The sequence below is a fragment of the Tyto alba genome, unplaced genomic scaffold (assembly GCF_018691265.1).
Source record: "Tyto alba isolate M040663 unplaced genomic scaffold, T.alba_DEE_v4.0 Super-Scaffold_22, whole genome shotgun sequence".
NCBI lineage: Eukaryota > Metazoa > Chordata > Aves > Strigiformes > Tytonidae > Tyto > Tyto alba.
The window spans coordinates 12,664,093-12,679,277 of record NW_024881296.1 but is presented as its reverse complement, the minus strand read 5'-3'; the positions used below and the strand labels follow the sequence as shown (position 1 = coordinate 12,679,277).

General features: G+C 39.7%; 1 protein-coding gene across 1 annotated transcript in view; it reads right to left on the bottom strand.

Annotated features, from left to right (window-relative positions):
- Positions 1-15,185, bottom strand: part of KIF26B (kinesin family member 26B) — a 300,203-nt gene that overhangs the window by 54,484 nt on the left and 230,534 nt on the right. The window contains exons 6-10 of the mRNA XM_042796107.1: positions 13,962-14,168; positions 12,309-12,402; positions 9,955-10,217; positions 6,872-7,055; positions 2,029-2,188 (exon numbers count right to left, since the gene is read on the bottom strand). Coding sequence (XP_042652041.1) covers positions 2,029-2,188; positions 6,872-7,055; positions 9,955-10,217; positions 12,309-12,402; positions 13,962-14,168 — 908 coding nt within the window. The remainder of the gene's footprint in view (positions 1-2,028; positions 2,189-6,871; positions 7,056-9,954; positions 10,218-12,308; positions 12,403-13,961; positions 14,169-15,185) is intronic.

Genomic DNA, 15,185 nt, shown 5'->3' with positions numbered 1-15,185 from the left:
TAGCTCAGTTATATAGGTTAGCTGCTGCTCTAAACAAGAGGTGCTACTGAACATATATCACATCAGTCTGTGGGACACTCAGCCTCTTCTACAATGCAGCACACACCTACACAGCCAGATCACTGATCAAACAGTGTTTGTGCTCACCCAGCCACCAAGACTCTTATTTCCATTGCTTGTCAATAGATGACATTTGGGAAAAAGTTATTTCTGCACTGTTCTCAGGAAAAAAGTAGACAAAATTTGCTCCAAAATATGCCAACATGTTTTTCAAATTAAATTTTAAAAGTCCTGTTAGATGACCAGCCACTTCTCTGTATTTATACTCTGTATTACCTGCTCCTATAGAAGCAAATTCAAGAGGAGATGCTGGCCTGAAGAGAGCTTTTATCTTCTTTCAGCAATACAGAAACAGTAACGAGTAAGTGTGCTGGCACCTCTGGCTGTGTAAGCTCAGAAGTGCAACAGCTGGGAATCACAGAAGAAAGATTAGTAGCGCAGCAAGTAGAAGACATGTTTGGTCACACTTTTCTCCCAGTCAAGCATTGCCAGGAAAGACAGCTGTTGTATTTGGTAACTATTCCTTGTATGTTTAGTTCTAGCCTAGGGAGCATCATTAACATTATTTTTCTATTCCTACAGTTTGCCTTCCCTTCAGTTCATAAAAACCGACAGGAAGCAAGACAGGCTTTTGATAAGCATAGTTTGAGCTACTCTTTGTGAAGTGCAGAGTTCAAGCTTTTTTCACACTATGGCTAGGTACACGATCCATAAAACATTTCATGAACATTTATACATACAAATTTGGTTGGCCCTTAACCGAATTCCAGCCTGACTGAATTCTAGGAACAGGAATGTTTCCAGAGAGCATGTTTTAAGCCTGGACAGACAAATAATTTCAGAAAATAAATGTCAGAAGAAAAATTAAGTAATAACCAAAACTTAATTCATTTTTATTTTCTAAAATGAAGACAAAACAAAAGTAAAACCTGTCAATACCTTACAATCTTGAATGAGCATGAGAAAATAATCATGTTTGCAGCCTTTATCATGATTAAAAGGGTAAAACGTATGGACTGAAATATGGTCTGTGAATGACTTGGTTCGTTTTTCATGTCACCCTGTTGTTCCTAATGAATAGTGACATTCATTAGCAGTTTGATTACAAGATGCTACAGTAAGCCATTCCTGTGATGCTAGTTGCTATTCCCTAGCTTTTAGTCTAGAGGAAAGCAATACTATTCTGCAAATCAGAAACTTCTGAATAGGAATGCTGTATGTATGTCTGGGTTGGTTAATTAATCCAAACTTGCTTTTAGACCTGCACACATGACAAATGGGGTGAGACAACGATGAAGAGAAATGAGTACAAAACATACCCACTAGGTGAGCAATTCCTCTAATTTTGCAGAAGCTACCTGCAGTAGCAAAGGCCACTTGTCTAGTGTGACAAATAGGGCCTACTTCTTTTTGTTTGCAAGTGAAAGGCTGCCACTGAGATTCAAACCACAGAAAAATAAAATGCAAAATAACCTTGGGTCACAGAAAGAATCTCATGACAAAAATGCATGCTCATTGTGACATATATTTTCAAGAAACTAAATTCCACATAAAGGACAGCAAAATAATTTTCTTTATATTGCTGGATTATGGCAGCAACATTTGTCTCTGTGGAGAAAATATGAAACGGGCTTTCAAGTGCTTTGAAACATTAAAAAAAGTCCTTGAACAGTACTAGAAATCAGAATCCTAATGTGCTGAACTTAGAGCCTTAAGATCTTTAAGACACCCGGATCCTATTTCAGCAGGCTTCTTCCTTTGAAACCTGAATGTCAAATGCAGTGTAGCTACCAGATGCAAGGTTAGATCAGGTGTCAGCGAACCTTCGGCAGGTTTTGTCGTACCTCAGGAGGGCTGCACTGACCCCAGCAGACCGTCTCCCTGCTCACCCCACGTCTGCCTCAGGCCCAGACGAGCAAACTGCTCGCAAGCATCCTCTCATTAGGTGCAACACAGCATACCACTTACTTGTACGGGATGTGTTTGCTTCCATTGACAAGAGCGAGGATGACATTGCCCAGTGCTGACAATGAGAGACAGAGGCCAGAGCTTCCCTCCCGGTTTTTGCTGAGCACTTTCACGCAGCTACCCAGGTCAATAAGGTGCAAGCGGCTGCGACCCCCAGACACTGCCATAAACAAAGAAAGCAAACAGTTAGCATGTGCCTCCAAAAGCAACTTCCCAGGAAAGTAAAAGACTCGCCACGAGTTGTGAAGAGGAAGCAATCCAGAAACCTTTCCTAATTCGTGTTAGCAGCAACAAACTGTAGGGATCCTGTTAACTCACTGTCGGCCTTTATTGCTGTACATTGCTGTTCACTATGGACTTGCTAAAAAATTGCCGAGGCTTTCAGTACTCACCCGTTCCTGCAGGTTTAACTCTGTGGGAGTCACCATTGTGCTTTTTTATTTTTTTAAATGCATCTCTATTAGCCTGTACCTGAGTTGGCTCTGTTTCCATCTCTGTCATTACGGATCCTCTGTCCGGAAAACTACAGGCTGGGAATTGCTGCTTGGTGAGCATTGATCCCGTGGTAGCTTATCCTTCCCATCTTGAATACTGAATCTTCAGAAGAACCTGTGGCGTCTATGGGATGCTCAACTTTCCTTTAAGTCTATATACTTTTACGTTATCATTTGAGCTAAGAAAAGTTTTGCCATGCCACAGGTAATGGATTGTGGACAAGCTGCTCTGTTCTGAAAATAGTTTCTGTAAAATTGGCAGTGGATCCCCATGGTTTTTTTTTTCTTGTTTACTCTGTATCAACACACTGCATTTAAAGTGAAAAGATGCTACCACTGAAAAACCAAGATTAAGAGACATTTGCTCTCTTTAAAAAAACATGGTTCCTTATGAAACCAGGACGGGAACTATGTAGACTTTACAGAAGTGCTTCTCAAAAAAATTTCTTAGCTGTGTTTTTTTGCATCAGATCTTTGACCACTCCTCCCAATTCTCAAGAGTTAGTTTAGAAAAAATCTGTAGGAGATGGCAGTTTTATTTCTAGGATCTTAACTCAAAAGTGAAGAGCACTATTTGAGGACACAAACATAACTTAAACAGGAGTGGAAACAGTTCAGCATCTGAGTTTACCTCTATGCAAGTAAATTCACAGCACTTCAACTGATGCATCTGGTAAAAAAAGTATTAGCAGTGGGGGTAGACCAGTTCACAAAGATGGTGATGGGAGCAACTACGTGGTGGGGACCTTAGAAAAGAAGTTTCCAGATACATTCCATTGCTTTGGAAATGTCTCACCAACCACAAGCACGCTTTTTCAATGACCCTGCCTTCAGTAGCTGTGGTACCATGCCATGGTATACAGGCATGTATGTGCCATAGGAGGTAGAAGGAAATAAGTTTACATAGATATGTGAAGAAGACACCTGTAAAACTTCTACATATTGTGATGAAAATAGGTGATACATGATCGTAAACTTTTGCAGATTTGCTCATAGAAAGTCTACTATGAAAAATGTATATAAATATTAAAAAGATACAGCTACTAAAGGTATATATATTAGCTGTAACTTAAAACATGCTAACTCTACACTGAAAAAATGAGAGATATTTTATTTTGCAAGCACTGTAAACCACAGGGCTCACTGCTTCTTGCGACTACCTGTTGTCTTGAATGACACAAAACTCTCTATAAAAATAGCAAGCCTTTCTGTAGAATGTATCATACATAATTCTATAATCCTGATTCAGTTGTAGGTGATAGATAATTAAAATGAATTACACTAAAACTACAGATAGATTTTTATGATAAAAGAAAAAGAAACATGAATAAAGAGAAAGAAGAAGACAAGATAAGAAATTAAAAGCAAAGCAAGGCAGAGACAAGAAAGAAAGAAGGAAGAAAGAATAAATAGAGAAGAATAAAGAAGAGAGGACTTTTTCTGTGAAAGTGGTTTACGCAATGGAACTTGAGAATAATATCCCCAAAATACAGTCAGCATCTCTGTCAAAAATTGTTAATACAGTAACTTCTGCTCCTTTTAAGTCCTGTTAGTGCTTCAGTTACATCAGGTATTAGGCAACACAGGACTCCAATGTATTAAATTATACTGTGATATCGGTTAAGTCATGCTGAGTATCACCAAACAGAAATAAAGAATAAATGTCTGATTAAAACTAATGTTGGTGGCTAGGCTGCCAAAAAGCTGTAACAGTCCCCAGATTATATGACAACCCGTCAAACATGTCCACGGAAGTTTCACCACTGTGCTCTTGGTGATGGGATACTTCTCAAGGGGCAGCATCCACACACACTACGGGCTCCCGTACTCGCTGTGGAAAGTCAGACTTCCCTGGGGAGCCCTCCAGGCAGCTGGACGTTCACCTCCTCTGAACTACTCATGGACTTCTTCCTCCCCTCTAAGACTCCTTAAAACTCTTAGACTTAGGAGTCCCTGAGACCTCTAAGACTGATGCCCTCAGAAGGCTGAAATTACCTTTTTTGAGTATCCCCCAATGATTTCCTTAGAAAAACAAAGAAATGTGTTTAGTTCCTACTGAAAATGACTGCAGGTGATGTTACTGAATTATATATAATAAATTTTTCTGTTGCCAAGATTACCAGACATCGGGGAAACAAAAGGAAATGGAAGAAATCACTACCCTTCAAAACCTCGGTCATGTTGTTTCTACACATGCTTCTACTACACAGGCTGAAGAAATCCAGAATAAGATAAATTACCAGACCTTTCATTCTTAATTAATTTATAAGTCAAAGTAGGTCATTTTTAGGATGGAAGATCCACTTGCTTGATTGGAAAATGAAGTTATTTGTTAGGCAAGTTCTCCACTAATGTGCCTGGTAACTATAAAGAAAAGAAGTGGAACATCCAAACACTTGTTTTTGTCTATGGACACAGAGACTTTTCAGAGCTGACAGCTAAAAAATGACTGTGTCAGTTCTGCCACAATGCCATTTATTTCAATGGTGCTAAGTCTGCTTCATGACATTCCTGGTAATGAATCTAACAAGGAGGTAAGTACAGTACCAATATGCTATTCTAACAGTCATTTTTTACCAAAATCATATGTTGGCCAGCCCTTTAATCTCTTCTCCTTTAGAAACTGGGTTTCTTTTTTTTTTTTTTTTCTTCCCCCTATCTTTTTTAATCCTGTTACTGGAATCTATATATCTCTACTATCTTCATGTTTTTTTCTGAAAAGTCCTTCATTACAGCAGGAGACAGTGATAATCACTAGGCGCCCTTTCTGAGTAGCTGGAATTCCCTCCTCATTCAATTATCAGCAAGATCTGACCCTGCCTGGCTTGTGAGGCCACTCAGATACAGGAACTTGAAGACAAGGTGATGTGGCCATGAGACAAAGCAAAAACTAAAGGCAGTGGGCAAAGCATGCCACATTATAATCCAACAGGATCGTGTCTTCTTTTTTGAAAATAAGTCATTATAGACACAGGAAAACATTTTTTTCCCTTTTAGTAATTGCATGTGAAAATAGTAGAAAAGGACTGTGTGCACATGCACTTGTGTGCAGTAAAAAGCGTGAAGCATTAAATAACTGTGATGATAATTCCCTCAAAATCAGACATCTTTATTCCTATGAACCAGTCCATTTGAGCATTCACAGTCTTCCTTTCCACCTCAGGGTAGTTAATTAACAAAGCTTTAGTTAATTGAGATTTCTGCCTGCCAATTCCACTGGGGTTATTACTTAAACACATGCAAACTGAATTTCCATTTAGAAAAACTTTCTGGTTTTCTCTGTTATAAGTATGGTCAAGGCACATTTTCTGCATTCAAACATTAGACATTAGTACCGCAGTGTTGTTCACCCACTATACATCATAGCTTGCAATTTATTTCTTGTTACAACTAACCTATGCAGAGCCAGGAGCTGAAACAAATGCTATTTCTGCAGAATTGCTTAAGCCCACAAATTTAAAGAAGCAGAGGTCTCTGGTGTTTTTCAAACAATCATTTTTCCCTATAAAAAATGTTTATTTAGAAAAAATAATTTTAGTGTGCATGTTTTCTTTTTCAGTGGGAGTGCTTCTTATATCATGCAAATCTTTTATCACTGGAACTTACTAAAAAAAGACCTTCTGTACATCTCCAGATATAAACAGTTTGAGAGGCTTGAAACAGAAGATAAATTATAATAAAAAAATATAAATGGTGCAAGTCAAATGAAACCTTTGAAAATTATAGAAACATATAAATAGACATGGAAGCATCTTTTCCTCATTTAGAAGCGGGAGATGGAAGTAAAGACACAAGCCAGTGAAATCATCTGCAAAGACAGGGAGCAAGCCAACCTGAAAAGCCCAGAGCCTTTACAAAGAACCACGAGAGTCCTTCATGCGCATTTAGTTGGTCGAGCAACTAAAATATCATGTATCTGCAAGAAAAGGTACAGTTTGTGCATTCCCAACATCAGCTTCCACACACACTGCCCTATTTAGGTGCTAAAGCAGAACAGCTAACATAAGGGTGGCAAGGAATACCCATCACCACGATATTTTAATTCATGACCTCAACACTATCAGTAAAGATAATACCAAAAGCCAATTTGAAAAGCACTTTTTTTTTTTTTAGATAGAGGCCTACACAGAGCTGAGGACTAACTGATAGTATCTTCACGACAGCAACTAAATTGACAAGTGATGGTAATAATCCCCAGTAGCCTGCCTGCTGGCACAAATGGTCCCACCCCACGCTGAATGGACAACTCGGCTAATTTTCATCGCTAAAGAATATTGTTTAAAGGCCCGTTTAAAGCCAGTTTCCAGGCAGGCTAGGAGGAGGCAGAAGGGAGCGGGGGGACAGCTTACTTCCGCCTTTGCCGCTCTTCTCCATGCGGTACTGGTAGATGTGCAGGGTGAAGAGCATGTGGGAGTTGCGGTGATCCTCCTCGTCACAGTCCCGCTGGCTGCTGCGACGTGAGGCAATGGCAGCGTCGAGGAAGAAGGCAGCCTTCTCCGCCGTAGGGGCGCGGAGCTCGCTCTGGTTCTGAAGCTGCAGTTAACACAAGGGAGACGTGACACAGAAACTTCCACGCAGGTCAACGCTACCGGACGATTTCCCGCAGGCAGTGTACACCACGGATACACTGGCTTCTGACGGGGCCGAAAGGGAGGAGCTGCCTCATGGGACGAGAGTCTCCTGACACTGGCGGTGGCAATACCATGCCCCCCAGGAGCCTCACAACTGAATCCAGGCTTTCGAGGGTTCTCACTTGGGGTACCTCTGGTGGCAGCTGTTACATGTAAACCCCAGCAACTGGAAACTGTCCTATGGGCTGAGCAGATGCATAAATTCTTTCCTTCATTTCCCAGAATTTTAAGCTATTTATGCTTATTAATTATTTACTATTTTTGCTGCCTTTTTTTTTTTTTCCCCTGCATTGCTGGCTCTGGCAATCCTTGTGTCCTTCTGGTGGTCAGAATTGGCAACAAAAGTTGTGGAAGACACGTCAACCCCAAACTCAACAGCTGGTGGAGACTGGCAGGGGCAGGACTACACGTTACCCTTCAGAAAGTGTTAGAAGGGAGCAGTGCACAGGTAAATCTGGGAAATAACAGGACTGAAGCTTGTGTTCATCCCCATAGCATGCAGGGAGCAGCACAGAAGAGAAGAATTTTTCTTGCCCCTTCATACCAAAAGCTCATGTACTTTCTCATGAGCCAGGGAAATCCATTAAATGGAACAAGACAGGTAATATACATACATTCACATTTGCTGGACCTCAATCCCAGTCACCAGCCTGCTCTTATCTCTCCAAAGTGATAGACAGAATAGGAGGGCAGATATTATTAATCCCCCATAATGTTAGGAATGCACGCATGTTTCGGGTCACCTCAGCCTAGTTTGTCTGTGGAAGGGACATGTGACTGTGCAATCTGATAGCATTAGTTGGCAATATGCAGAGCTGGCCCATAGGATAGACTTGTTTTGTCTGGTGTAAAAACGAGGAACTAACATTCTCAGGGTTTGTTCCCCTGTCACATAACACATCTAGCAGTTATGTTCTCCTAAAGAAGACATTGCTCTTGTCTTCTCTTCATGACTATTAATCAGCTTGAGGAAGGATAAAGCCAAGGCTGGGCACGGGATGGGGTGACACAGCTGAAGGCTAACATCTCTCTAGAAAGAAAGAGGGAGGCAGGAAGGAGTTAAGAAGGCAAGCAGAAGGCAGGCCAGTCTGTGGGCTGATCTCACTAATGTAAGCAAGAAGAAAATGTGCATACTTGGAAAGGCCCAATGACAGACAGTGTGACATATGGTGATTATTCATTTGCTATACACACTGCTGATTCTGTGTATCTGTATGGCTATAATATAATATCCTCCCTTCATCTGAGGATTTTCAGAATTCAGGTATAGGACACATGACTCCACAATGTCGCTATGTCTTGTAAACACACATAAAAAGGCTTTTTTGCTTGCAATTTAATTCACTGCATAGATACATAGATGTCACATAGAGCTACCTTTTCTTCACTGATCTAAAATAATTTATTTTGGATATAGCTGTTCTGACTGTATCTGTATGAAAATATGCAACAATAATGGGATATTTATTATTATTGCTGATGTGCTTAAATATTTTAGTAAAGAATAAAGCGCTAAGGAGAGTCTAGTTGTTACATAGTTATGTAACAGACACATGCTAATGCAGATCTTAACTGGCCCATGTATCATCCCGGTGGGAAATGTGAAGACTCAAGTTTCCCATCTTATATTCACTAGACTGCACCCATCACTGGATACCAGAGGGTGAGACAACTTGTGATACTGTAAGTATCTCATAAAGCACTAAACCCAGGAGTCAAGTGAGAACAAGAACCCTAATTGTTATTTAAAACCAAGACCAACTTTGTAGTCTTCAGTTAGAATGGAAAAGAATGGAAAATATGATCTAAGTATTTCTAAAAGGCTTAAACCACAGAGATAAAACACAAAATGTATTACTTGCTGTTTAAAATCTCACAATTCATTACTTTTGTGGATGTGAATCATGATTTCTAGATGCCTGGAGCAGGAAATAGGGTATATGATACTGTATGTCTGTTCACTCCTCCCTCCATTCCCCATCCCTGGCTAGGCAGTGCTCTGCAGGTTCTCAATGGAAGCAGCCTTTGCCTTTAAAGTTGAAAGAATGCATTCAAACTTCATCATGCTGGTTTGCTCCCTCTTAATCTACTCATACAAAAACGAGGTTTAGTCCCTTACAGACAGCAAAATGAAAGAACAGGCTGTTTTTCTCCTCAAACCAAGAGGGGGAAAAAAAATAGGGTTGCTGAGGCTTTCTAGTGGTTACCCAGGAAATACATGATCCAGTTACTCATTCCTGCTAAATCTCCAAACCTGAGAAGAGTTTGAGTTATTCTTGGCTTGCCCAGCTCAGGAATTTATTTCTTGGCAGCAATTAATAAGTAGCGATTAATGCTTCCTGAAACTTTGCTAATGCAAGTGCTATAAATAATGTAGTTTATAAAGAGATAAACAGCCATATTAATGGCCTCCAGCTATTTGTGCAGTACTGTAAATATTTTAGCTTGCTGCTTTACAAAAGAGAAATCACACTTTCTTTTCTTTTTTTTTTCTTTTTTTTTTCTTTTTTTGTAAATTGGTGCATTTTTGTTTGCACTGAATGTTTTCACATTTTATTGCAAACACAAGCCCCTGCTCAACATCAGTTATACCAGAGGTACAAATATTTAGGATGGGAGAGCAGATGGCCCTGCAGCTGCAGGTCATAATGTTCTTGCATGTTTTAAAGTAAACACTTTCAAGTCTCTGAACTTTATGCTCTGGGTAGTTCTTGAATTTGAACCATCTCAATAGCTTAAAAAAAAAAAAAAAAAAAAGAGACACATTATTTGTTCCACTGTAAAATGAACCTTGAACTCACCTGCATGCCACAAATGGGGTCTTCACAAAGGTAGACACCTGGGGACTGGCCATCTTGCAGGCTGCCTGTAGCCACTTCTGACAACAGGTCTCTCAGATTTTCTTCTTTCCCCCATACTTCCACTGCAGAAATTCGGACTGAGAAGCGGGCTCCTGTCTTCTCTTTGCGTTCATTAATCAACTTGAAGAGCCAGGAGATGGCACAAGGGATTATGCCGAGGTTTTGCATGGAATCATCCTTCCCGATCATGGTGTATGACTTCCCTGTCAGGAATGGGAGGATGAAGAAAAGATAACAACATCACTCCCAGGACCTTCACAGCCTTCTGCCAAGAGAGATTATCCTGCACAGCCTCATGAAAACAATTTCTTCACTACAATAAGGACAGTCAGCGAGGGAGAAAGATAGGCTGGCAGACAAATAGTACATGGAAAATAGAAAGCATTTAAAATCGACAGATGAAATCTTGAGCTGCTTTCAGAAATCATTACCTTGTGCATTCCCCTGACATCCCCCATTCCCCAGGCGGGGTGCTGCAGGTCCCTACCACAGAACACTGCAGCCTCGGATGTGGATGAATACTGGGGGGAAATAAGCAGAGCAGTAGTGCTATGGTCTCTGACGATCCCTGCTTTACATATTGTGAGTGTGGCAGTCTTTGAATACTATTTTACTTCAAAGCACTGTATTATGCTTCAAACGCTGGGGTTAGGATTGACATAAACCTGGTCCCAGGATTATAAAGACATAACTTCATACAGAAAATAAACAGGTACATGTGGTAATTTGGTGCATAAGTGGGTCTACAAGAAGAAATATTTTATCAGGGTCAAAACCTTCCCCTGTTTAGCATTTATTTGACTCTGTAATTATAGCTCTGGCTTGTCTCTGCTGTAATAGTTTGCTGATTATGAACAGACACAGAGCACTATCTTATGCTGCTTTAGATGTCACTACATAAAATGCTTTTAGACAAGTTTTCTAAAGCTCCTAAATTTGTGAGCCAAATGATAAAGGTATACATTCTTTCAGTCAACTACTTGTGGCTTCTTTACCATGTTGCATTTCTTATGTTGAAAAAGGTCAGTGAAGGAAATATTTCTATGCATGTCTGTGGCAAGGTCTGGGTGTGTCCAAAATGGGTGGAATGGTAGTAGTTCATTTACCAAAGCAACTGCAGAGACTCAATTCATGCTCCCCCAAAGCCTTAGCTAGGCTGCCTCTCTAAAGGACGTGTAGCACTAGTGAGACACCGTTATCTGGTGGTTTTCTTTTCCTTGTCATTTGCCATCTCGATTTTGGTAGGTCACAGGGGGTTAACTATCCAAGTGCTCATCCTATTATTACTCCTGCCTGGCCCAGAGGGGCCCTGTGGTTAGTTGGACCAGTGGCCCTGCTCCATTCATTGTACCAGAGATGGTGGCATTACAGCATTTAATACTCTCCAGTTTTTGTTGCCTGTAATTTGGAATAATCATGGCCTGATACAGCTTGCTCTTCTTTATCACTTGAAAAACTGAATTATCCTTTTAAGTTGTATGTGTACCTCTGTGTTTCTTTGAGACATTAAAGAATGGAGCTTACTGCACACATACAATATGACCCTCTGCATTAAAGAGATGGTATTTTCAAAATACCATTAGATAAGCATGACCAAAATATATGATTACTCTTGAAATCCAGTTATTTCTAAAGAAAAGTGTGTAAATGATGATGATTCTCTTTTTATTTTCTTTCCATGAATATCTGAAATGCTGTTGATGTGTTTGCGAGTTTTGATCCATTGGTAACATTCAGCTAACGATTAGAATAGGATTTGTTGGAGACAGAATAAGAAGAGGTTAGTAATGAATAAATTGTCTAATCAGGGAACAAAATATAAATCAAACTATTTGAGGTCCCAGTCACAGCACTTGAATAGTGCCATGACAAACACCAAGTGCTTGAGTGGACACTCATAGCCTTTACACAGCTCGATAAAAGTGGTATTTTGGCAAACAGTCTCCAACACCAAGCACATCTGTAAAACTAGATCAATGTTGGATCATTCATTAAGAACTGAAGACAATGCTAAAAATTGCTATAGTACTCAGGGGATGGAATGAAGCAACAACTCAAAGATAACTTCTGTTTCAAAGAGCATGCTGTCCGACGTTTAGACAACATCCAAAGTAAACAGATGTGTAAGTGAGAGATAAAGGTCTAGTACAAGGTCATGCACAGTGTACTACTTTCAAATACAATTATTATGCACAAACAAACGAAAGTCTGTTTTTCCTATTCTAATGTACTATCAATCTTGGGTTAAAAATATTCACTTTGCTGCTTGAGTAGGGAAATTTAACAATACCAACCAAGTTTGGCATGGCCAAAGCAGAACACACAGCCATCTGCCCCATTGACCACAGACTGGATCACCTCAGCCACAGTCCCAGCACATACTTCAGCCTGTCACACGTATTTAAAAAAAAAAAAAAAAAAAAAAAGGTAAAAAAGAAGAAAAAAAAAAAGAAGGATAATAAAACAATTAACAGTAATAAGGAAAATTAATAGAATATTTTCACTGAAAAATGGTCATAATGTCATCCTTGCTCCAGATAGCATGTTGAAGTATCAAAAAAGTCTAATCCTGCTTGTCTCATACACGTGATCAATGCTGTTGATGGGAATGATATTGTGTAAGCACAAGAAGCAGGGCTTTTGCTCTCTGTCAAGTAAGTTTCATTTGCTGAAGCATCAACATCCTTTGTGGGGTTAAACAAAATACATGTACTGTAAGGGGATGTGGTTGGTTTGTTAGCACTGTCTACTGAGGGGACTTCAAAAATATATTTTTGATTAAAACCCAATCAAATGCCGAGGAATTTTTACAGGCTCTGTTATTTGCCCAATTACGGACTGAATTCAATTCCACTAGCAAATGGGTAAGGAATGTAAGAGGAACAAACAATCTCCTTGATATTAGCTAGGTGACATTTCTTAATTTTTCTCTACATTATTACGAGTCTTCTTAGCTTTTAGCAGAAGTAGGCTCCATCCTGAAGACTGTAGTAGTATTTTAAGAAGTACAACACACAAATTTACCCTGAGCATTCTGAGAAGTAAGGTTCAAGCAGGCTGAATGGTCTACAGCACTCCTGCAGCAACCGCCTATCACAGTTTAGGCTTTTATGTGAAGCACTTCACATTTGATTATAAATCATGTAAATTCACCCAGTTCATGGGTATTTCTAGACAGTCGCTATAATAGTAAATAAAATGGACCAAGCAAGTGCCTGTTGGCAGGCCAGCCCTTGAACTGCATCCAGGCATTAGTCTGGGAGGTGCAAGCTGCCTGGACCAGAATGAGGTTAGGGATTGACCTAATGATATGATCATATGACAGTGCTTTAGCTGGCCCCGTGTCCTAGCTCTGTTTAGCTTATGACTACAGAAACAGCCTTAGGGTACTGTTTTCTAACTATACTTTGCAATGTTATCTTACTTTTCTACAGTGCTCCTCATGACATTTGGGTAGCATAGTTCATCAAACCAAAGAAGTCTAATAAAAATAAGAAATCCAAACATACACATATGAATAAAGATTTGTGGACTAAAATCCCCAACTTCCTATTGTAAACTATACAATAGAACACTGTATAAACAATCCTTGATTTCTTAACGAATAGACTGCATTAGAGAACTGCAGTTCTGATCTGATCGCTGTATACATCAAAAAATAAGATTTTATAATATACAATAACTTGTTGATATTGATGATTTGACTACTAGGCACCATTTAGCACATTTATCACATGTATAATTTTAGGATCAATTTTTTACAGTAAAGCGTAAAGAAAGCACACAGCTATCAAGATACAATTTAATAAACTGATTTCATTATTGATGACAATAGAGACCAAATGCAGCCCTGGTCTAACTCCACTGAAAGTACTACTGTTGCACCAGAAACAATTTGTCTCTGGTGCATGCTATTGTTCAGATTATTCCGGTCATAGGTTGCCTACCTGTGATGCATCTTGGGGGAAAACTGCATCAAAAGCAAACATCTTGGGTGGAACCTGGTTGCCCCTTTTCTGGAAAGCATTCTGACCTCCGCAGGCCAAGGGGTCATACAACGTGACTTGCTTCTTACGAGGGTCAACTTTTAAGAAAGAGCTGGACTCAGACGTGTCTCTGGCAAGTGTGGAAGAAATGCGCACCATGACTTTGACCTGTCAGCAAACACACAAAAAGATGACCACATTCAGTTAGTCTGGTGGGTGCTCTAGACTGGCACAGTGAATTAACTCTCCAATACACTCGACCAAATCATACTTGCTTGCTGTAGCTAGTGTCTCAGTGGAAGTCAGTGAAGACACAGGAATTATTATAGGCAGAATTGGTCCTAAAATACACAGTGAATAAAAGCCATAACTCATCTACATGTACTTCAACAAGCAACTTGTGTATTTAGAATTACAAGGTATATCATGGTGTTTTAGTGTCGATGTTACTCAAGTACAATGATGAGGTATTACCTCACCTTATCTTACTCTCAACATAAATTGAAAATTAACTGTACCCCAGTGGCCCAATTAAGAAAGCTGAAAGGTAATATAGACTGCTAAACTACCAGAACTGCTGTGGTTTCTACGAAGCAGTCTGATCAATAAAAGCACATAAAAGCCAGATCTGTAATTTACACCTTTCCGATTCTGAACCAAATGCAAAAAGATGAAGTGCTCAGTTCTAAGTGTCAACATCAAAGAGTTGTGAAAAGAGCCCTGTTTTAATGGTCAGATTTTGAAATTATCATCAAGGGAGTGGAATGTAATAAGCCATAAAAGATTTGTTAAAACATGTTTGCTCACAACTCATTAAATGGCTACATAATAAGACCTTATTCCTAAGACAAAAATACATCTTCATGGATTTAATGAGGTTATACTGAATCCTTAGCCCAGTTGGTAAGGAATTTAGATATAAGCAAAACTGATGACAATCGGTCTGGCTTTGGTTCTCCCCATAAATTCACCACCTGCAGACACACAAGTTCCTGAACTTTACAGGGCAAACTCTGCCAGCTCTAGTCACACCTGCATACCCTTTGTCCTAGAGCAGGCTGACTTTCACACCAGACAGACAAAACTTATATCTTAATGCCCTTTAATTGTATGTCACTTGTATCAAACCCACCTACGATCGGCATTCAAGTGACCCCAAAGGGTCACCTCAGCACAGGGTGGGAG